The following is a 24,343-nucleotide window of genomic DNA, read 5'->3' as shown; positions in this document are numbered from 1 at the left end:
GGGCTGTGAGACTCTCTGTGGGGCCATGCCCTCCAGCAAGGACCAACAGCAAGGACCAATGGAAGTGAGGCACACAGCTGTGCAGATATTCAGCATTAACCACAACACAAGGCAGGTCACAGCCACATGGACGCCAGCAGTGGTCTGTGGTGGTGGAAGTTTCAAGGTCCCCCCCCCCCCCCCCCGAGTTACCCAACAGAACACTCGTGTTCAACCCCGAAACCATAAAAGCCATGACAAAGGAAAGATGGAAGAGTATGAGGTCACAGTTAGACAGACCACAGTTAAAAAACGACCCAGACTTTTGAATCATTTTTAAGCAGGTTGCTTTACCAAGCTGACTGGCAAGGCTACAAAATCCTGAAAGGTGAAAACGTAACCCACACTCGTCGTCTATTCTCTAAACAAGAGGCATTCATTTCACTGCATCCGCTATAATTGCGCCATGAGTCACACGTTGAATTGATATCCGGTCTGGCTCATTTGGCAATGTGGCAGGTGATGCATCATCAGACCAAGCAATAGTCCCTGTTGCACTGAGGGAAGAGGCACAGACAGTGAAGCAATGCAGACAATGGGGAGCTCCAGCACCACGCTGACCCTTTGAACCCCGCGAATGTGTTGGCCCACAGGTCTGACTCTGTGTCTGCTGGGCAGGGCTCCGCTCTCTGACAGCACAGCGCAGCTGATCTCTCGGATAACCCCACCCAGACCAGCCGGTCTGGCGGGTACGGGACACATCTGACCAACAGTCACACGGAGGCCTGGCAATGGAAAAACGGGCTTGAGTTGAAAGGCAAACGTTGTTGACATTGAAAATGAATTTATAAAGGGCTGTTGATCCCAAGGTGAGGGCTGACGTCATTGGACTGAAGAAAAGAATTAGTCATTACATAATATTTAATTAAATAAGGATGATCTCATCCTTTATTTTATTCATTAAATGTTTTTAAAATATCATTTTTGCAAACTTAAATTTACCCCGAATGAAATGCCCAATGTCAAAACGTTGAACATGCAATCTGAGAGCAATACATAGATTTTTGTTTTATGACTCAAATATCCCAAAAACAAATATTAAGCTGATATCGGCTTACTATTTCTCTTAACCAGAGCTTAGTAGAACATGATGAAATACCCACTATGTACACTGGGCATTTACACGGTTCATTTACTTTGACTAACAACATTTCTGTGGCTTTGCAAAAAACTAACACCTATATCAAAACACCCCCTAACTTCTGGGTAGTGAGAAAGTCAAACACTGGTTAGAACTAGTTCATACAGCCGGGTCATGCTCTTACAATTTCATACCAGTGCTACGGTCTTCAACATGCACCTTATTTGTCCATTTCCAATTTGGAAATCTAAACTCAGGATTTTTTTTTAGCAGCCTCACTTGCCTGCTATCCCTGTAATATAACATCATAGCGTCTTGCCCTGGCTTTGGCAGTGTAGATCAGTTCAATTATATCAATGCCTATTCAAGGTTCCCTCTTACCCACCTTCTAGCAGAGAAGGTAGAAGTCATCAGTGCTTCTCTTGAACTGCAATAACAAGATATTTTAACATGTGCTTGATCACTGTGCCGTCATCCAATAGAGGGCTGTACAGGGTGTTAGGTTTTGTTGATCAATAAACCATAACAAAACGCTGGAACTACCTTTCAGCATGGCTCCGCTTTACTATTTAAGTGAACACACAAGACGCAATATTTGTTTTTTGAGAATTATGCCTGGGTGCGGTTATGTTTATCCACTGATGTCATTGTTTGTCATGGATCAGCCGGCAGGGCCTATTTACTGTGATACATCACCGCACAGCACTGTAATAGACTGAAAAAGTAAAGGGTAGATGCAGAATGTGTACAAAGAATCTGACCCTGTTTGAGCATTCAGTGTGAAGGCCTAAAATACACCCGTAATCACCCTCCCAACAAAGACTCTAGAGGCTTCTCTGTGCAGATCGGGGGGGGGTCAATGATGGCTCACTCAAGTCACGACTCTGTATTTGCCATCAATCATAAAAGGCTACCTGTTCAACTAATGAACTTGGAGCTCGCAAAATGAATCGAGACGCCAAGCAGGGGAGAGCGAAGAATAAACATTATCTTTTCAGAAACCTCTCTACAAACACAAAAAGAGTCACGGCAGGCAAAAAAAACTTTTTTTTCTATGACTGGTATATGGAGTTTAAACTTAACTAGCACAACTGATGATGGTTTCGATTTTATTTTGGTCATGTATAGTCTCTCGCAAATCTAATGTTATTCCATTAACTGGAAACAAATAGGATTAAAATACTCACTAACTGTGGCTTTACTTTTTAGTTGCTTCGCCCTAAAATGTTATGTTATCTAAAAGACAATAAACAGCTCATTGAAATTTAAAACTTTTATTGGCTCCCAGCAATAAAAGATCATTGTGAACTGTATGAAGAATAAAAAATCAAACAAGAAATCAAATTAATGTGAAGGAAACCATAGAGTATTCATTTATTCCATATTAAATAGTCACTGCGAAACTACTTGGTATCGCTGTTTAAGGGGAAACTCATTTGCTTTTTACGCATCGCTGCTTGAGGATCAGTTTCAATCGCTCGGGGGAGGGAAAGTGCTCGCAGTGACTGGATGTTGGAAACGGAGGAACAGAAAGCCTGGCGGAAAAGTGAAACTGTATATAAACACCCAAACATGTGGAAACACAATGCAGAGGAAACCTCCTCCCTTCTGCTCTGACTCAAATAACTTTGTGATTAGTTATATGTGCGAAAGTCGCGTATATAAAAGGACACACACACACACACACGACAGAATAGAAGAAAAAATAAATGAGCCATCACAGGCACCAGAGGGTCCGATTAGTCGGTGATAGCCAATCAGAGCGGAGAGGAGGAGGGATGACTCAAATGCAGCTGCCAGGCTTTCTACACATCCTCATTACTCAGTGTTCAGACATGCCAGGCTCTAAGGGAGGGCTGTGCCCCTCTCCGGTGGATGGATTGGATGGCTGTGACACACGGTACCATGGTTACCAGAGCAACTGCTTGGCTCCATGGACCCCGGTGGCTTTAGTTAGCTTCGAGGGCCAGTAAGCTAGTTGGTGAGAGTGGGGCTTGCCAGTGATTCAATATTTTTAATTCATCTTTCATTGCCTCACTGCCCCGAGGAATACGTGGTGAACGTTTTGTAGTGTAAAGGAATGACCGTGAGAAGATGTTTGATCAAATAAATATGTTAATATTCTCAGTACAGACTTGTTGTTAACTTACATTACAGAATTATTCATTGATATGATGAATTATTAATTCTGACCTCCATTTCGAAATCAGTGATAAACCGTGATCTGATTAATACAAAAAATAATAGTAAGAATCGAATAATTTTGTTGGTCAGCAAAAACTAGACGGAAAACATAGGAACTTAGTAACTATTGCCATTCTTGGTCGTCAAAAGGTCAGCTTGAACTTACCAATGAAGTCAAAAGGTACAGAAAGAAATACTACACTCATTCGAAGATGGCCTCAGCCGCCCACCTCTGATGTTTATGCTTTGAAATAGAAATCATTTTCAAGAACAGACCTATTTTCACTGTTTCTTTTTGTAAGAGTCCAGAGTTACTGGTGTGTGTGTGTGTGTGTGTGTGTGTGTGTGTGTGTGTGTGTGTGTGTGTGTGTGTGTGTGTGTGTGTGTGTGTGTCTTGAAACCAGCTGCCGAGAAACGGTCTCACTATGATACATTTCTATTGATAGCTTTCGACAAGAACGGCCACTTTGAGTTTTCACTTCCTTAATGAAGAAACTTCCATTGGTTGGCTTCCAGTAAACTCTAGAGCTATTAGGCCATACACTGATTTTCAGGGTTACAATTGGCCATGGATGAATCCTTTTCGTCTTTCATTTTGTAAATACACCAAGCATTTACTTTCCTGGTTACCTTACTCCGTTTCGGATTTCTACATTTATTTTAAAAGAATTAGCCAAATCAAGCTTATTTAAAGGGTAGGTTAACTGTTTGGGCTTTTTCGCCTTTTGTGAACCTTCGTTAGACGAGCAGTAAGACCACGTTTTCGCTGATTGGTTTAGTGATCCCACCGTCCACACCCGGTACCGGTTAGCATTAACACACTGACTCCTTCCGGATAATGCAAAAATGAATCTATTAACTTGTGTAATTGATAGGGGAAATAACGATTCATATATGCACTACTTGTTTTAACTCAGAGTAGGTTCGGGTCAGGGTTTTCTCCTTTATAAACAAGAATGTCCGCACTAATATGGTGTTATGTAAATGATGTATTTGATAACGGGAGCCACATAATCAACCTTTTCTTCATTTTTCAAATGTCCTAGTAAACGTGACAGCACCAACATTAGATAAAAATATATTCTGTTTTGGTCGTTTAGTTTGTGAAAAACAAACCGATTGCACTCCCCAAAAGCCAAGTCCTGAATATCAAATCCGAAATTCGCAAATCGCAATCCAGCAATAAAAAACCTTGAATTTAGCGTTAACAAACATGGTGGATGGTAGCCATGCTATGAGAGCTTTGGCCCCTTAAGAACCACTAAAGAGCTATGGAAGTACTAATGGAGGCTGTAGGAAGTCAGTTACTTAGTTGTTGCTTAGGTGTACCCCACTTCGTCTTCCCTCCCCTCGCACTGGCCAAAACGTATAAAAGAAGAGTTTTGCACTAAATGGTTTAACATGCTTGACGTAGGGCTGCTCGATTATGGGAAAAATCAAAATCACAATTATTTTGGTAAATATTGAAATCACGATTATTCAAACGAGTATTTTTAAGTTTGAAAACATGTATTTATTCAGCATGTCTCTCCCAAAAAAACTTTGTAACTGAGAACTGAGAAATGTTGCCTTAATAAAATACACAAAATGGTCAAAAAGAAAATGTTCCAATCTAAAATAATATACAGATATGTATCGAGCTGTTCTGCCCTTTCTATAAAACATTAAATAAATAAAAAATAAAATCGAAAAACTTAATTATGTTAATTTTGTGATCGTTGTGCAGGTAGCAACAGAACAAGAAAAACAACTGAATTGAAGAATCTGAAAAAAACAAGCTCAAATTTGGTTTTTGGAATTCTCCTAACAGTTCATTCCACACGTAAATAGATAATTGTTTGCGTTACCTAGAATTTAGGTTAGGTTGAGTTTTAGCGCAAATGCTTTGGCACATGGGAATTTCAGGTCTATCAAAAGTATTGAGTATGTGTGTTCTTAGAATTGTCAATTGACCTTTGGCATACCTCAGCTCAACGTGTGTGTGTGTGTGTGTGTGTGTGTGTGTGTGTGTGTGTGTGTGTGTGTGTGTGTGTGTGTGTGTGTGTGTGTGTGTGTGTGTGTGTGTGTGTGTGTGTGTGTGTGTGTGTGCAATCATTCAAAAAATATGCTCACTCTACAAACACGTTTACTGACATTCAAGAACGGAATTGTCATCATGGAGTCATGGAGAGGGGAAGACAGGAAACTGGTAAACATGAACTTGGTGAACATGCGACAAACCGCCACACCTTCAGCACATTTAAACGTTGTGTATTCCACGTGCCCCTCTTGTTCTGTACGGAGCAGGGAACACACATCTGACAACATCCTAGCTTTGGCCATGGGGTGCCTTTGAAAATGGACGAAAAATTCTTTGCATGCTACAAGCAATCAAAAGAGTATGTGTGAGGGAAGAGTGTGCGATGAGTTAGCAGGCGAGCGAGCAACACGTAGGTGGAGGCCAAAGAACAACCAGTTAAGAGCGGAGCAAAAGTGTCCTGAATCCTGCATTCTGAATAGCAGGCTATTTAACTAATTCAATAAACACGGCTTCCCAGCACAAAGTGGGTTAGTAACAGCATGACAGGCTCACTGAGCTGGCCTGTTGACTTTCTTTAGCAGGTCCACTCTAATTTGAAGTGGCTCCTGACCCCCATCCAGGGAAGATGGACCACACTGCCTTTCCTCACCAATTAATTTTGAAACGTAAATAAAGGTTTTTTCATATCTTTTCTTTGTCAAATCATAAGCTCAGAACCCTTTCCTGAAAATCACAGCCTTAACTTTGCTTTCTGGGTTATTACCAGAAACCGAAGGGAAGATTTAAAAGACATTACTGTATGGGTCACGCATATAAAACAGCTTGTCAACAGCTTTTTGACTGACCGTTTTTCGGAGAAACACAAAGACATTGTTAAGTTTGAACCAATTTGTTTAAAATGGTTGTAATATACACCACCCCCCTACCTCCCTGCCAACCCCATTCCACCACCTAAAGCCTCAAGCAAGGTATTTAAAGAGGATTGAGACCTTTCTATGGACTCCAATGACATGGAAAAGCTTTTTTAAAGCGCAGCATTCCTGGTGATTTAAACCTGAAACTCTGAGACGTGGCTGAAATGGCGTGTGTGCGCGCCTGTATGTGCGCGTGTGTGTTGAGCAGTGATGAAATTAGACGGAGACACAGTGGTTGTCCTTGGTTACCTGTTTTATAAAAATAAAAACGGGTGTCAGGCAAAGGGAGGAGGAAAAAAAAGAGATCGACAGACAGACAGACAGAGGGAGGGAAATGGAGACGGAAAGACGAGTGAAGGGGGGGAGGAACAGACAAATTAGAGGAACCGACTTGACGTTTATAGTCACAAACCGACAGACAATGGGGAAGACACAAAATCAATGATCAAATAAGACTCGGGACAAGACCGAGACAGAGAGGGGGGTGCGGAGGGATGTGGAATGTTTTAATTTAAAAGGAGAGGTCCTTGAGGGCCGGGCCAGCGGTGTCCTTCTACAGTCAGAGCTGTTGGGGGGGGGGGGGGGGGGGGTCTCGTGGGATGAGCCCCCCCCCCGTAATCCAGGGCACCTCAGGAACTAAATTCCTGGAAGTACAGTAAGGGATGCTATCTTGATGAAAAAAGAAAGCTGCTCCCTTGTTTACTTGAAACATGGCAACAAAACCGCAGACCAAGTTATCCCCCCCCCCCCCCCCCCCCCCTTCATACCGCCCTGCCAGACGGCCCCGACCAGCCTGCCACCAGTGTGAGGTTGTGGGGAAGCGGGAGGTTCCAGCAGGGTTACTGCTCCCTAGGAGGCGGGGGCTTTACTGTTAGCTCATTACAGTATTGTCCTATTGTGAGCATGATACTGCTGTGTCTGATCTCTGTGCTTAGTGTGCCGTATTCATAAGAATCTAATAATTACCATGAAAACTGTACTGACACACACACACACACACACTCACACAGCAGAGTAACCTAAGTGTTGAACATTATTCCGTGGCACCTGCTGTCCGCTGGATGATGAGGGCTGACAGACAGGTTTCAAGAGGTCCTCACACACTCCCCTCTCCCACGCATAACCTTGCGCTCCCTGACGTCACGCAAAGTGCTGCAAACTGCCACTTGTGAACTTACAATTGTGAGCCTGTTATGTTAAGGGGGTGGGGGGGTGAGGGAGAGACAAGGTGTTGTTTGTTTTGGGGGGGGGGGGGACTCGCAGTGAGACTGGGTGACTCAATCTTAAAGTGGGTAGGTCGGAAATAGTCGCTTTTTGGTGGGAGCATAAATAAACTGTAAAAATAATGAAATAACTGCTTGCGTTGGCCATGGGTAAGAAAGTGTCTGTGTGTGAGTGAGTGGCTACGCAAGTGAGCGATTATGTGAGTGGGTAAGTGAGTGAGTGATTGAGTGCGTGTGTGTTTGTGTGTGTGTGTGTTAGTTAGCGAGAGCTGACGCAATCCATCGGTCGGAGAGACAGAGGCCTTCAGTGGACCGGGGGGGTGGGTGGGGGGGGGGGGTGGGGTGGGGGGGGGTGGCGTCCTTGTGGCCGGAGCAAGGGGCTGTACGTGTGGACCAACCTGGGGCACAAAGGTTGTTCTCTCTGCCCTCCACGTGCACAGCGCGTGTCAAAACAGGAGCCCGGGAGGGAAGGGGCCGGTCAAGAGGGTGTGCTGCACCGTGACACAGGTGGTCTCTGTGTCACGGAGCTGCGGCTCAAGATAGGGTTTGACGCTTCCTTACACCTGGTGTTCAACCAATGCCTGAATATCAGACGGACACAAAAGTGCCGCATCTCTGAATAAATTCATTGGTTGTAGTTAAGAAGGCCAAGTTCAATACGGACTACCTTCCCAGGCTGGTTGAGGTGATGAGGAGGACAAACAAAACGCAGAGCACTTTATGACCGGGCCAGAGAGGCTCCAATCAGCAGCTGATTTCAGGCAGAGGAAGTAAACAAACCTGGCTGTGCGAGCAAACTACCAAACATATAACACATCTACTCGGAGCCTGCCAACAAAGTGCCACGGCTCTGCGACTCGTTTCGTTGTTTCTTCGGACAACAATGGAAGTCAGTGCTCAGTGAGTTTAGTAGTAGTAGTGAAGTATGAATTCACCACAGAAGCGCAAGACATGAGGAAGCAAAGCATGATTGCTGGAGATTAAAACAAAATCCTTTAAGCTGGATACTTGACCAGGAGTGTGGCTATAAATCCAGTTCAGGGCAGAGGCGAGGGCCTAATTCAACTGGTTGGTTGACACCCTGTTATACTGAAACATGTAAATCTGCTTTCAATGACAGCGCTAAACACTAGGACCTTGCTCCGGCACCACACCCACTCTCCCGGTTTTCCACTTAGAACATGCATGTGGTGTTCTTGGAATTATGATTCAGTTAGAGAGCCAAGCCCTCTTATTGAACGCAGCCAAATCGTCCCTGGGGAAGATTCTTAGCCTTATCTGGCACCGGCATTGAGCCGAGACGCGAGCTCTTCCAACACAGAGAGGGGAAGAAACATCAGCCTCCACCCCTGATGTCACTTTGTTCCACTTTTTCAATGCACGCTAATTCAGACCAGAGCTCCACAATAAAACTTGGCCGCCTTCCCTCGTACGAAAGGGGGGAGCTTGTGCAGAGAACAATGCTCCACTGGCAGGAGACGACAGCGTTTTGGTTTTTCTTTGGCTCAAGGTTACGTGTTGTGTGTGATGATATACGAGCGATGTCATATCAGGACGCCCAACTGGAGTTATGGTTTTAAGTGTGCCACGGATAGAGATTTAAGGGTGAAGAATAGGTTTGTAGACAGCCATAACTAGAGCAGATGGGAGGCCAAATCAGAAGGCCAGCAGCAAACCACTCTTCCTCAGGCTCCTCTGCGGAGATTAACATAGACGACTCCTTAGTAAATACGCACACACACACACACAATCTTTTTATCAACATACTTAAATGGAGGCTTAAATGTAGGCTAACTTTAACGTTAAATTGAAGTACAATACAGGAAAGACAAGTCATTTTGATGAGATGAATCAGACTTCTGTGTTCCGCCCAAAATCAGAGTCATATCCGTTTCTGGATTTGCAACTACTATTTCGTTACGTCTGCCCTTCTGATTTCCCTTACTACTGCACTGTCACTTCCTGCCCTGGCCTACCAACGCCGGTGTCACTGTAGTCATGGTGACCCTGACAGCAGCCGATGACACTTTGCATGCATACAAAAAAGGACGAAAAACGCACACAAACACAATCACTATCATCAGGAAATGGCCACTGGCAAAACTCCTGGATGGCATGACAGAGAAGCCTGTTCAGAGAAGCCCGTAGAACAGAAGTGTCTGCCTGTCTTTGTCTCTCAAACCCTGCTCAGCCAAGATGACTGACGCTGATTGCAGAAACCAATTATTTATACACAATGATTTAACTCACGTAAAGTAGGATAATCAGGGCCCTTAAAAAAAACTTCTATCCCCATAGTCAAACAAACAGACAATACATCAGACAGACAACAAAACAGGCAAGTAGACAAACAGACGCAGAAACACACACACGCGCACAGACGCACGCAACATCACTGTTTTTGCAGGAGGCCTGCCAATACAGAGGCCAGTTGGTGCTTCGGTCCAATACTCAAACCGTCCATCTCTTCTGCAACACTTCTACAGCTAAACGCTGTCTGAGAAGCCTCCAATGGGCCCTAAAAATAACCCCTCTGTGTACAAACACGCAGAATACCGCAGACAATTGAAGAGCTGGTATTTACAATGTTTGAGGAGAGGGTCAGATACAGCTGAACTTAACAGAGCAGGCATCGTAGCCATCTCACAACTCTCCAACAGACTCATCGCACATAAAATTCCCCTCAGTGACTTGTCGCCAATAAAACACATGTATGCTTGTAAGTCGCAATTTATCTACCGCCTTGTTAACCAGCCACCACACACACCCACCCACTTCCCCGACACCCAGTCTCCCCCCCGACTTCCCTGACACCCAGTCCCCAGTCGTCGTCCCCCCGTCCCGTCCCCGCATGACTAGTTGGAGGGGCATTCAGGGCGGTGTGCGTGTAAGATGGGGGGGAGGGGGAGGTTGTTCATAAAGAGTTCAGCTACACAACTGTGTTTTTTCGCAGGATGGATATTAATGACAAACGCACAGAAACCCTCCCCTCAGAGCCCGCTCTCATTGGTGCAGTGCTTTGCCACCCCCTTCTCAGCGACTGCCCCCTCCCCTATTCTCCAAAAGAGTCCTCTCAGATGTTGCCGTGTAAAATGTGTTCCCCCCCTCTGCCTCTGCGTGAAGAAATTAGTCCAGTTTCAGCGGATCTTAGGCCGAGGCTACAGATGAGGGCAGTGAATTAAACACGGCTGCAGAGCGTCAGGGGGGGGGGATGTTTGAAATGAGGGCATGACTCTCCTCCCCCCTCTGAGTGAGTCCACCACACGCTGCAGGCCAGGCGCTCGTGTCGCCGTGGTTCGAAGACAAGCCTACGCTCGGTCACTTTTTTCCGATGCTCGCTTTTCTTTTTCTCTACATGGGCCGAAATCGAATTAGGGAGCGAGTAACCTCAGAGTTTGCGCGGGACATATTCTTTCGACACGCCTCATTTAGCATTAGTTTTAAATTCAAATGATGATTGCAGTGACAACCAAGTGCTGGTTTAGGCAAAATGGGAGTGCTGCCGCCAAGAGGAAATGTGACGAGGACATTTGGCAACTCTCTTGTCAGGCATGCCGCCTTTAGTTGTTTAAAGAGACTCCAACCCGTTTGTCAGGTTATGGATGCGACACAAATGACATTCACGTTCTCCAATCTACATTTAATCACCCTAAACAATCCGGCAGCCCTGAAACCTTTCAAAGAGTATTAAGTCTCAGTGACTCCAACTGCTTGTGTGGTTGGTATGGCTCCTGAATCTCTGAGTAGAACGCTTATCCCATGACCTTTGTTCACAAAAATCCTATTAAAAGTTGTGCATTGGCTGCTTACAAACTCAGAAAAGGGCCAGGTTAACAACAGCATACCACTACCTCTATGCAAGCTGTTTTTCTGGCAACAGACACACCGATAAACCTGATTTAAGCAGGTGTATGCACGCCTGAATAGAATGCAACCTATAAGACAGAAGCAACACTTGAGGGGATCTTTACAGGCCTAGCTTGATACGAGTAAGTTATTCTGCTTTGGAACAAGGGCCTCTTCACAGTGCATTGTTAACATGCTTGCGATCCTTTGCATGATGCATGAGCCTGGCAGTTAACGCGGATCAAAAGTTAAACAACAGTCCATCATCACACAACACAACAGGTTTTATTCCTAATGCCGTGGCGCCTACCTGTCCTCATCTTCATCCATGGCGATGGAGATGCCAAACAGGCTGTTGACGGTGGGGGTGACCAGGCGGAGGCTCTCTGGGATGAACGGCCGCACGCCGTCCATCCCTGGAAAGGCGCTGGCGGCGGACTGAGGTAGGGCATCCGTCTGCCTCCGGCCGTCGTCTCCATGGTTGCTGAAGCTGGGGGGGATGCCCTGGGGAAAGCCTCCAGGGAAGAGTGGCTGGCTTGGCAAGCCCGACAGGATGTGCGTGTTGTTGGGCACTGCGGCAGGCACGTTGGAGAGGCCACCGCTGTGGGGGGCGGTGGAGGCGGGAGGGACAGAAGGTGCAGGTGCGCCGCCCACTCCACCCAAGGACTGGGCCTCCTGGAGGCCACCGACAGGAAGAGTGGAACTGATGGGGGCCCCGCTGCCCGGCTGGAGCAGGGATCCATGGGCGGTGGGGCCAGCTGAAGTGATGACAGGTGAGGGGCCCTGGCTGACTAGAGGCCCCACAGGGTGCGAGGCCATGGGGGTGTTCTGAGTGCTTGAGCCTTGGGGGACAAAGTGCTGCTGGCAATACTCTTGCTGGCTGTTTGAGAGGCTAGCGGGATGGTTAAAGTAGGCTGCGTCCTGGTGGTTCTGCGTGACAGGCGTCAGGATGGGAGATTTCTGCAACATGGCATCTTGGAGGCCACCGTTGGGGACACTGGGGAGGAGATTCTGAGGGGCAACAGCCTGCAAAGTCACCTGGCCCTGCTGCTGGGGCGCCATGTTCAAGTGCCCCGTGGGTTGGAAGGCACTTGTTCCGCTCCCGATCTGGGGGGTTCGGCCATAGACTGGGGGGGTTTGCCGTTGCCCACTGCTGTCTGAAGCAGTCTCCGGAGTAGAGACAGCATTTGGGCCAACCACTGAGCTCCCAGTGGCCCCGAAACCGCTGTCCCTTTCCTTACTGTGATCAAGGGTCACAGCCTGCTTTATACTGTCAACAGTCCTGCTCATGCTGGAACCCTCAGAATCACGGTCGTAAAACTCTGTGCACGTCCATCGGCCACGTCTAAAGGGCTCTCCAGTACCATGGTCGAGTTTGATGACCCTAAAACGGGAACTACAGCTCACGGTTGATATGGAGCTAGTGGCCACCGGGGCTGTATGAGTCACGCTAGGCACAGCTGCAGCAGAGGCTGTGGTGACTGCTGTAGCCGACTGGGTGGATGAGCTAAGAACAGAGGGCTTACTTGTTGCCGCCACGGCCACCCCACTTCCTACGGCGGAGGAGGGGACATGACCAGTCACAATACTTTTAATAAAGAAGCCACCGTTGACAGGTCCTGTTAAGGCAGGCTGACTCTCGTGTGCTTCTACGCTGTTTAAGGTTTCCTCCGACGAACTCCTGTCACACACCCCTAAGTCGGCACGAGAAACGTCAAATATCTCCGAAGACACGTCCTCGGTCCTGGACTCGTCTGGGTCATCCAGGCTCTCGGTGTCGTCAGTGATGCTGCTGCCAGCCACTTGAGCCTGGGTCACGCTCGTGATCTGGAAGCAGCTCTTCTTCTTTGCCGGCATTTTCGACATGTTGAATATCTACCTGAATCGACGCGGACTATCTCCAGACACAAAAAAACTACTTAAAATAACTTATCGCAGAGCAATTCACAGTTGGAAAATATGAAACACACAAGTAGGCCACATGTTCACGTCCTCGGTCTCTCTTACGACGTGGATAAAGTATGCCAGCGTTGGCAGATGATAGATCGATAGACACTCCGTACAGCTCGGATACTTCCACACCTACCGGCGACAAGACTCGAGTCTCGGCTCCGGGGCTTTCCAGACCCCGGCTGGCCTTTCTCCTCGGACACAGTCTCGGCTCCGGAGTTGAAGGAAGGGCCCTGTCGCAATCCTGGATCACAAGCTGCTCCCAGTACTTTTACCCCAGGCGGGCCTGTTCTCAACTCACTCTCCTTTTCAGCCAAGGCATATATATGTTCGGCTATCCAGCTAAGTTAGCCCACGATAGCTAGTTATTTCCCCTTACCTTGGTACAAGTATGTGCCACATCATGATGTAAACAAACCGATGTTGTCCATTCAATGTCCAAAAGGGGGGCTATAGAGAATATACGCTCCTTAAACTTGTAAAGTTCAGCCTCTCGCTGTGCGGATACTTCACGTTGAGGAGCTGCTAGTGCTAGCTGACAGATATGCACTTCACTTCTGTGGCAGTCACGGCGAGCTAATATGCTAACTGCCTCTCTTTCCTCTCACCACCGCTACTCGACAAGATGGCAAGAGCGAAGTGCACCCTGGGAGAGCGGCGATGCGTTACGTTGCGTCTGCGTTGCGCAGCTGGCTGGAGGAAATGAATGATGAATCGCAGCCACCGCGCAACCACAAACAATCACTGGCTGGGTGAAACTCATATTTGGAGTGCCGGGAACATGTGTTGAATGTTAGATTGTACAAAAACGGAGAAAAGACACACTGATGTTTGGCATTGTCCTTCATTTATCACTAGGTCTCGAAGTCATGGCTGGGGAATTGAATACACACAGTACATTTCAGGCATATGTCAAGTCAGTATACGTTCAGACAGCCATCCGGGAATATTGTTATAACGTACGGCGTGCTTTGTCATTCTATTCACACAAGATGGATGGATGGAATGATTAAATGATATTTAGGTATTAAAAAGAAAAAGATAAGGCCAATATTTGTATCAACATTAAGTTAGGAGTTGTATTAACCAGAATCAGGAATGATGCGAGTTAATTTTCGCCGTTATCGAATGATAGCCTAATGGCAAAATCCATCAAATATAAATAGTTGGATAAAACTCAAAATTCCGTTGACCCGCAGTTCTGTTCAATGGACACTAGGGGAGCCAAATAAAGCAAATCCTCACCGACCAGGGTGACCAGCACGGCACTAGTCCTAGGGGCTATTCTAGAGCAGGACACATCCAAGTATCTTACAGACCATAAACTGATACAATAAGTACTCTGCTATACGGTATATATAGAAAGATATAGACTTGCATTGTCTTGTTTAACCCTGCCCAATGTTGGTCATCGGCTCCGCAGATCTTTAGCCAAACCTTTACCACACCAAACCCATATTTCCCAGAGGATGCATTAACATACAACCCTTTAATGGAACAAAACCATTTTTGAACATTGTGCATAATACAGGCATTATCCCTGAACTTTGATTTGAACTTGCAACCTCTTAAGTCATGAAACTTTAGAAACTAAACTATTTCCATGTATATGCCTTACCAGTTGCACAGAATCCCTGGGAAATTCACAGACGTGTTTCTGCACTGTCACTACTATATAAGGAAACCGTTTTTTCACCTTCCTTACCTTATCCCCACGGTTACACCCCCCCCCCCCCCTCCCCCAAACCCAACTCATCCTTGTCATGTGACATCAAGGTTGTAACGTCCCTGCGGTTTCTTTGCTTCTCATGCCAAGAACAAACTGTGTTCTTTTCACCCAATTACTCGGTTATTAGTTATTGCATGGAATCCTAATTAATTACTGCTGAATGTGAGACATGGTTCAAACGCACTGATACCTCTGGGGATTTATTAGCCTAACTGTGATTATATCACTTGACTGTTGAAACACTGGCACGTTTTTTCCCATTCTAGTCTGAAACAACAAAGCCCTGATATTTTTGGAGGTACATTACTGTTGTTCTGCTGCTCTCTGGTTTTTCCATCTCCCAGAATAGCAAATAACTCGTTTCCCAATCCTAACCTGATAAATGGCCGATCAGCAATGGGCTGATGTCTCGCAGCTACAGTAGAATGCTCACATGGGCCTCTGCTCATCGAGAACATTAATGATACGAGTCACAAGGAGAACTGGTGACCCATGGGAAACACTTTCTTTGGCAAACATTGAGGAACCAATCGATTTGGGCTGCTCGATCTTTGACAGCTGGTATCTTTCTATATGTTGTCTATAACAGATGACCAAATCTCAGCAAGAGCCCAGGGATGAAAGGGTCGATCATGGCATGGACCCAGCCATGTCTCGTTTTGATAGATTTCATGAACTTACCAAACGATTGACCGTGATACAAATAATTGTAGTAGTAAGACTACAAATGGGGAATTATATGTGAATTAGTTTTTAATGTCATAATGATTGTGTAACATTTGAACAGTCGGATGACAAGAAACTAGCAGGAATATTTACCTTTGTTAATCTCTACTACAATGCGTCACAGATTGAGTTATAGATCAGTGCTCATCATTAGCTCAAAACAGAAATAGCTGAAATCTTCATCTGTATGAATTATTTACTTTCCAGCTTTTATTAGCCATTGCTCCCTAAAAAGATTGAAGATTTATCGCAGCCCTGAACAAAACAGGGCCCTAGTCTTTGCTCAGACACAGTCCTTTAAAAATGGCGTGGGCCCTGTTTCTCCCTCCAAGCTTTGCCCAACTGTTTGTATAGCTGTTTATGTTTATTTGCGCTGGTCTGCGGAGCGGTGGACCTTGACTACCAGGGTGTTGCACCAGGATTGAGTCACGTACCCGGGTCTCGGGTCCGGCTCTCAGCATACCACCGCAGTAACAGCATGACCGTTGTGTGAGCTCGGTATTTCCGTGTTCGGGTTCCCTGCCAGCGGTCACTTTCGATGGCCTGTCCGGCTTCACCCTTGACCCCTGGCCAGGTGAGTGAGGCGCATGGTAAACAAAGAGGCTGACCAAGCTCCGCTGATCGCAGTCTAAAAAAGGAGGTAGAAAGATGGAGAGAGTGGGTTGCGTCTATAATTAATATGATTTAAAAATATAATACAATAAGATAATGAAATACAGTGGGAGATTATGTGGGAGGGCTTCCAGGGAGATGAGTGTGCATGATCACGTTTGTTCACACCTTCACCACGTCTTTTTTACCTCTCTCTATTCTTTGACAAGCTTACCTAAGGCAGTTCTAGATTCCAGTGACAGATTAGAGTTCCAACTAATTCGAAACCCAGCCATGTGTGTGTGTGTGGGTATGTGTGTGTGTGTGTGTGTGTGTGTGTGTGTGTGTGTGTGTTGTGTTTGTGTGTGTGAGTAAATGTGGCAATTGTCCAGAAACAAGAAGAAACTTCAAGACATGCGTCACAATGAATAAAATCAAGCATAATTCCCCGATTTGCATAAAGGGACATCTACCTCTTTTGTGTGTATGTGTGCATACGTGTAGGCAATCACATCAATTTTATAGGAAGTAGATTAAATGACAGTGAGATTTTTATCTTGCGGTGAATATTGTTTAATCACTAGTTGGAAAATCCTGTTTGGAAAGAATGTTGGCAGTAAAGCGACAGTTGGAATTTTGTTGGTGTATTTTCATTCCTGTATGAATATGAGATGTCATTTGAAATGTTAAAACATGCTAAAGGAAACTTTCTCTTCTGAGTCATTGGCCAGGTTTGCAATGTGGCTAAAGTGTAGTAAAAGCTTGAGGAAAGGTCAAGACCATTAATCTGAGTGCCAGCAGGTAAGAAGTACTTACTCATATTCCCCTTCAACTGGACCCATTTCAGGGGATTCAGTAGTCGGGTTGGAACATATACGATAATTGTAAACAAGGATGACTGGTCAGCCAGGTTGCACTGGAAAATAAAGAAACCAACTGTTTTCATAATTAACAAGGCTTGAGGAAATTATGAACATATAGAAATATTGAGTCTGAATTGTTGGATTGGAGAATGACGCCCATCCAAACCCCAAACTAACACCCAAGAGCTGGTGTTCAGTGGAGGTGCTAATTAGACAATTTGTAAGATACAATAAGGTCATACCTTATTCTTACCAGACAGGAATTCCAGGGTTGTAATCGGGAAATGTGTGTGTGTGTGTGTGTGCGCGCGTGCGTGCGTGTGTGTTTGTGTGTGTGTGTGTCTACTTGTGTATCTGTGTGTTTGTGTGTGTGAATAAATACAGCAATGGTCCAGAAACAAGAAGAAACCTCAAGAAATGTGTCACAAGGAATACAATCAAGCATAATTCCTGGATTTGCATCAAAGGACATCTCTTGTGTGTGTATGTGTCCGTACGTGTGTAAGCACATCGATTTTATAGGAAGTAGAATAAATGACAGGGAGATTGTTATCCTGAGGTGAATAATGTTTAATCACTATTGTCAAAATCCTGTTCGGACAGAACATTAGCAGTAAAGTGACAGTTGATAGTTTGTTTGTATGTTTTGTTTTGATGTCAGTTTGAATATGAGTGTTATTTGAATTGTTGAAGCATGTTAGCATGTTTAAGGAAACATTCTCTGCTGAGTCACTGGCCAGTTTTGTTTGGTTGTAATTGGGAAATCTGCAATTGTTTTACAGTCTGAATATCTGAGACATGTATGAATCTCTTAATGTAAAAAATATATAATGCTTAAAATGCTGTTTATAAGAAGCAGTTTGAAAGCAACAATATCAATATATTTCTTCACGTAAAATAAAACATTTCCATGACAAGAAAATGGTCTAGTGGAATGCAGTGGGATCCTTTGCACCAATAGCATTAGAAACGGGCAGTGTATCCCTATATATGTTAATATCCTATGGGGTAGCCTCTTCTAATAACCATTATTGGAATTTTATTGGACACCAGGATGTCATCCAAGGCATTTTGAGACTGCTGTCCTGTAGCATTTATTAACATAAGACATTTCCAAATCTGGAAAGTTATGATAATGTGTGTGTGTGTGTGTGTGTGTGTGTGCGTGAGTGCCAGACACTGCACTCTTACACCTTACTACTCATAGTTTTCTCATAGTCCATGGGAACTTGTGATCGTATTTGATCAATCAAACATCAATTTGGTTTGATTATACCCAACAACCTGTGACTGATGATGCAGCGTTGTTAAGTTCACAATGTTTGTTTTTGATAACGAGGTCTATTTAGAAGACATGTCTGACAAACCTAACAATTGCTGACATAGCTGTAATTACCTACTCCATGGTCAATTCAGGTTGGCATGTTGCCTGCTCTATTTATCTTGGCACTCTAAGCAGCAGACTTCTCCTCTGATCGATAATATCAATCAAGTCATGTTTGAGTACTTTTACCCTGCAGGTTAATGGTAAAAGGATAAAAAATGGGAAGGTTAAAACCTCTACATCCGTAATATTTAATAAGATATAACCAGTGAGTCGTACATGTGTTTGAACTTCTGTTCCCACACCCAGAACTCTTTGCACCTTTATAATTGCAGTGTATATGAACACACCCTTGAGAAGTATTCAATCATGTTCATGTCCATGTAGTGACAGTGTAGTGGTACAAAATTGTGTGATAAACGGCTCAAAATCAAATGTTGTGTACTGTGATTATCTCCACAACCAAACCGTGAGGAACCTCGGCGTTGTACTGGACAAGCAGTTATGCCGCAGCGCGAACATCTCCGCGGTAGCCCGATCCTGAAGAATTGCCCTCTACAACATCCGCAGGATCCGGCCTTCCTCACGAGGGAAGCAGCTCAGCTCCTGGTCCAAGCGCTCGTCTTCTCCCTCCTCGACTACTGCAGTTCGCTCCTGCCGTGACTCCCTGCCTCCGCAATCAAACCTTTGCAGCGTATCCAGAACGCTGCAGCAAGCCTCGTGTTCAACCTGGCAATATTCTCAGATGTGACCCACCTCTTCCATGACCTCCACCGGCTCCCTGTTCCTGTGTTGTTCTGATATGGCCTAGCTTATAGGACTGGTACATTGGGACAACACAACGCAATGACCGACTCCATCTTGGAGACATAGGGGCATTGGAATGCAAGTTATTATGTTAGAAGTATAGGTTATTTGTTCATTGTTTAGTAATTTATCAAAAAATGATTTGAAATGATCATGGGGAGACAATGTTGTGAATGAAACTGCCACAGCGTTTCTCATGCGAAATACTACAGGACTCTCTTGAGTACTGTATCGCAAACAAAAACACCCATGATGCATTCTGATGTAAAATCCTGCCCTATAAAGTGATTGTCTCGTACAACTTGAATGCAATACTTTACTGTACAATTCTGTGAATTTTTCTTATCAATATACTTTTATTTTCAAAACAGCTTTTCTATTACTGCATTATTGTTATATCTCATTATTTAAACAAAAGAAAAATACCACCCAAACCAACGGAATCATGAATCCTTAACACTGCCATTGAAACATTGGCACATGTAGCGCTATTCTACAGCTCCGACTTCATATTATGGGATTCCCTTCCATAATACCGTCCAATGTTTATAATAACTGGTGAACGCCTATCTTTTAATCTTCTCATCTTCATTTACATCCAGAGCTATTTCATTTCATTATTGCGCCGTCTTAAAGGGATTAGGTTGTGCCCCCTGGACCCCAGAGAGGTGGCCTGGAGCCAGGAAGAGACATTGACAGGGCTGTCGTATAGGGTGGTTGTTCAAGGTCTCTTACGTCCTTCATCAAAGCCCATCAGGACATCATCAACCAAAGGACAAGCCAGGTTATTTTTTACTTCATCGTCAGAATAGCTGCTAAAGTTGCAATTTTCAATATATACAATATAACTATTGTTGATATTTTTAGGGCATTTGAGATAAAAAAAAATAAAGTGTGTGAGGCAGTTTACGTTAATATGATTAGGTATGGAGCTATGTATTAGATATTTACACATAATTAACTCTTGAGGAGCTTCAATAAATATATCGAGGTAGTGGTTAATCCCCGACCAAACTATATCAAAGCACCAGCACCTTAACCTACGCAACGCCTTCAACATGCCAATATTATCTGCCCTTTGAATCAGGAACCATACAACTGCTTCTGTTAACACGTTTTCCTGGCATCAATTTTCGAGGTCACCCTGCCACACTGTCCCTGCTGCGCACTATCAGTGTCCAATGTTCGGTGTTCCATCGTGTTCACCAAGCATACCGTGAAAGCGGACACCAGTTCACCAAGGTTCGCCTTGTAAATAAAGCAGAGTAGTTACAGCTCGCGACCACTGTGTGGCATTGGCGAGCAGTGATGGACATCTCAAGGTCTGAAAGCCTTTTCCTGGACAATGTGTTGTCTGTCAACTGATAGATTTGATTAATTAATTAATTAATTAGTTAATTAGGTTTTTTTTTAAGATGCTCTTCATGCTCCCATAGGTTTAAGATGCATTTTCCGTAAAAGATCTTAATGAACTTGGATGAACTTGATCTTGAAAGATCTTTTAAACTAAAAGTGAAATTAATGTTAAGATCAATTTTGAGACTTCAGTGGTTCAAAATAAATCCTGGGAGGAGGTGCACTGTTTTCTGGTTTACAGTGCTTAACTATACTGCCAAAGCGGCCTGCAACCGTTTTTCAAACTTGTTACAAATCTATATACTCACTTGTTCACTTGTCCAAATCTTGAAGTTTGTTATCTGGATAAATGGTATTAGAAAAAGCATTTCCTGAGATTCAGAGCTTATTAGAGGATTATAGCAAGGCTTTTTTTTCACACTGTGGCCCACTTGTTCATGGAAATATTATCTTAAAAGTGGATTTTATTATAAGTTTTGAGAAATGGACTGATGGACATTTTCCAATTCCTGTGTGTGTGTGTGTGTGTGTGTGTGTGTGTGTGTGTGGGGGTGTGTGTGTGTGTGTGTGTGTGTGTGTGTGTGTGTGTGTGTGTGTGTGTGGAACAGTTCACCCACACTATTTACAAAGAGGTCCATCGTACAAGCTTCTCATTGAATTGGCATCTGGGAAAAAACAACAGTGACCAGTGATCAGTTCATCCCTCCATGAGGCCATCAAACCAGTTGCTGGCTCATGAAGAGGGCAGTCCTTCATCGTCATGCAAGCCTCGATGGAAAGCTTTCACAACATGTTTATGACCGGGGACATCTAATGAGCTCTAATTTAGACCCACAACAGGAGAGTCTCACATACCTCACTCTAAAGCCACTCTCATTCCCAGCTGTTTAAAGACTTGCCTATGCTGATAAAGCACCCACTCATTTAATAAGTTTGCCTGCATGGTTCGGTCAAACATTGCTAAAAAAGCTACACATTTATTGCATCTGATACCCAGCTTGTACATCAGAATGCATCGTTGTTTTTTATGATGGCGACACTAGGGTCATTTCAAGAGTCGTCCAGAGAGTGGTTGTAAAGTAGAAACCCTTAATATAACGTATCCAAGGGGCTTATCAAATGTTATTATTTTTTTGAGAAACACTTTATCAGTTTCACACACAACGGTCACGACATAATGACAAATAATTTTACGATTATGACTAGTAAACAATGATCAAATTAGTACTACAAATTAAATTATGCTTCTATAGGCTACTTCTGAAGTGAAGGCAGTCACTTCGATGTGACGTCAAGACCTACAAGCCCTATTCATTTTAAGGGAATGGTCCTACATGCACTTCATTCAGTCAGTAGACCTAACTTAGCCACAGTAGTCTGAGTATGTGCGCTGTGCCTACTTACGATAAAGCGACCTGGAAAGCAATCGCCTCCGCTTCTAGGCCGAGTGCTTATTTGTGAGGCTTTGCTGAGGGGCGACAGGAAGCAGAGCAGGTCAACCATCTTGCCTGATCCCTGGCGTACGTGTTGAGGTGTCGCGAACTAGGGCTCTTCATGCAGTGAGCCATGTGTCTAGTGTGTATGGTGATGCCTTACACTGCCACCAGGGGGCAGCATTCTCAAATCACATCCTGCACAAATGGGAACGATACCCTCCCTCGCCATTATTAATTAGAAACATTCACCTCTACAGACAGAGGAGGGGATGGACGTTCAACATTGAGGGGGGAATGATAGAGTTGGAATGTGTCAGCTTCCGTAGACGCCGCGACAGCCATAGCACCACTTGCTGTTATTCTGTCATTAATGAAGTGAATGAAAGTGAATGAATACATTATCAAATCAGTATGAGGTCTCCGTGGAAACAAGCAGCTGCATCGTGGGATGTTTCTGGCTTCAGATGGATTGAAGTGGCACTTCTTATAAGCCCCCTGCCCTCCATCACTGGAGCACGAAGCGATGCTTTCTCTAAACATTGTGGAGTATTATGTTGGGAAACTTGCCGTTAATCTTATGCCATTAAGTTCAATGAGGGTGGTGTGCGTGTGTGTGATAGAAAATAAAACATAAATAGTAATAACAGCAGTTAGTGCGTATATGTGTATCTGTGAACTAGAGATGCACGTGTGTTTGTGCATGTGACCGCGTGTGTCGTTTTTATGGGAATGCTTATTTGCATGGATCCTGTGTGTGTGCATCACTTGGTTATATGGTTTAGTGGGTGCATTGTGTCCATTTATTTCTGCATCTGTGTATTTGCCTGTGGTATTCCATGTCATACAATCCGAACTGGGCTGAATGGTGGTGTTGATTCATTCCACAAATGGGGGGAGTATACCAATGCGAGGCAATGAACAGACCCATTGTATGGCTCTGCATGTATTGCATGTAGTGTCATTCCACTTGCTAATATAAAAAATATATTTTGAACAGCCATGTCGAACTTTACAAAGGGGGAAAAGGTTGCAGGGGTCAGGCACGCCAATTGTTACAAATATTATCCAAAGTAGTTCTCAACCAGAGATTAAGTAGCCTACTTCATTACAGTATTATTTCACCAACGCCCATGCGAAGGGCAATCAACGTGTGTTACTGCGTCATGGCACGAATCAGAGATACTGATTTTAAAAGAATACCAGCCTCTTTATTCCAAAAAAAAACGACGGCAGTTTTACTTTGGCTGTTATTGATTGTAATAGCTTGTGATTTCCACAGAACATCAATGCTGTTTAGCTATCGCCAGCTACTCAATAGTTCATGCAATGCATTGGCCCGGCAAGATAGACAGCGAGAGAGAAAGACAAGAGATGGAAGAGAGACATACACACTGACAGAGGGACAGAAAAACATGACTATTTGATTATTAGAATAAAGGGGTCAAAAAGGCATATTCCATACACACATAAGAGGTGACAATGAACCAAAAAGTAAAAGTGATGTAAAAACACATGATTTCCCTTCGGAGCTTCATATTGTTTGTCTCATATGTCGATAACTCATATGACAAACTCAACTTACCTGGGGGCCTGGGGGCCGCCGGAGGTAGAGTCTGGGTCAGGCTGGGACCCATCAAGTATTCCACAAAAAAAAAAAGTAGCACAAATGACCAAATCTAAGTTAATGATCGGGCTATAATTAGATCACGTAGGCTTTGTAATCGCTGACAACAGGGGCCATTTCATAGTGGTTGGTGGAAACCGGGACATTTTAGCGTCCTTTGGCTTTTGTCGGTACTCAGGACACGCAACTCAAAATTGGGACTGTCCCGGCAAAACCGGGACATATGGTAGCCCTATCACAAGTGATAAAAAAGCGTGGCAAGCGACTCAGCGAAAATGTGCGCTTGACAACAACGCGCGGGCCGCACTAACACTAAACATTGATTGTTGAAGCAAACAATAACTAGGCTGGTGGATCCTCACAGGACAAGTGTGGCTAATCATGTTTTTATTGATGTTTCACTTACACAATGAGGTTTCAATTTGCTCTATTTGTCCCTTGAAGGGGAATTTATAAAACCTGGCATCATAGGATGTACGGACATCCTGTGATGCCATGTCTAGTGAATTGCTGAAGTCCGGCTTTAAGGAGATTAAAGCAGTCAAACCTGGGGTTTCAACAGGTTTTGGTGCTATCACCAAAACTAATGGTACAAAGGAGACTTGCATGGGGTAATCTAGAATTGAGAAT

General features: G+C 44.4%; 1 protein-coding gene across 1 annotated transcript in view; it reads right to left on the bottom strand.

Moving 5' to 3' along the window:
• The window catches only part of tsc22d2 (TSC22 domain family 2), a 29,591-nt gene extending 15,718 nt beyond the window's left edge, over positions 1 to 13,873 (bottom strand). Inside the window, exon 1 of the mRNA XM_079739877.1 lies at positions 11,618 to 13,873. Coding sequence (XP_079596003.1) covers positions 11,618 to 13,173 — 1,556 coding nt within the window. The 5' untranslated portion in view covers positions 13,174 to 13,873. The remainder of the gene's footprint in view (positions 1 to 11,617) is intronic.
• Positions 13,874 to 24,343: the final 10,470 nt, after the last annotated feature.

This window comes from Pollachius pollachius, assembly GCF_949987615.1.
Source record: "Pollachius pollachius genome assembly, chromosome: 7".
Taxonomy (NCBI): Eukaryota; Metazoa; Chordata; class Actinopteri; order Gadiformes; family Gadidae; genus Pollachius; species Pollachius pollachius.
The sequence above is the reverse complement of the archived record's forward strand: the minus strand, read 5'-3'. Positions and strand labels throughout refer to the sequence as shown.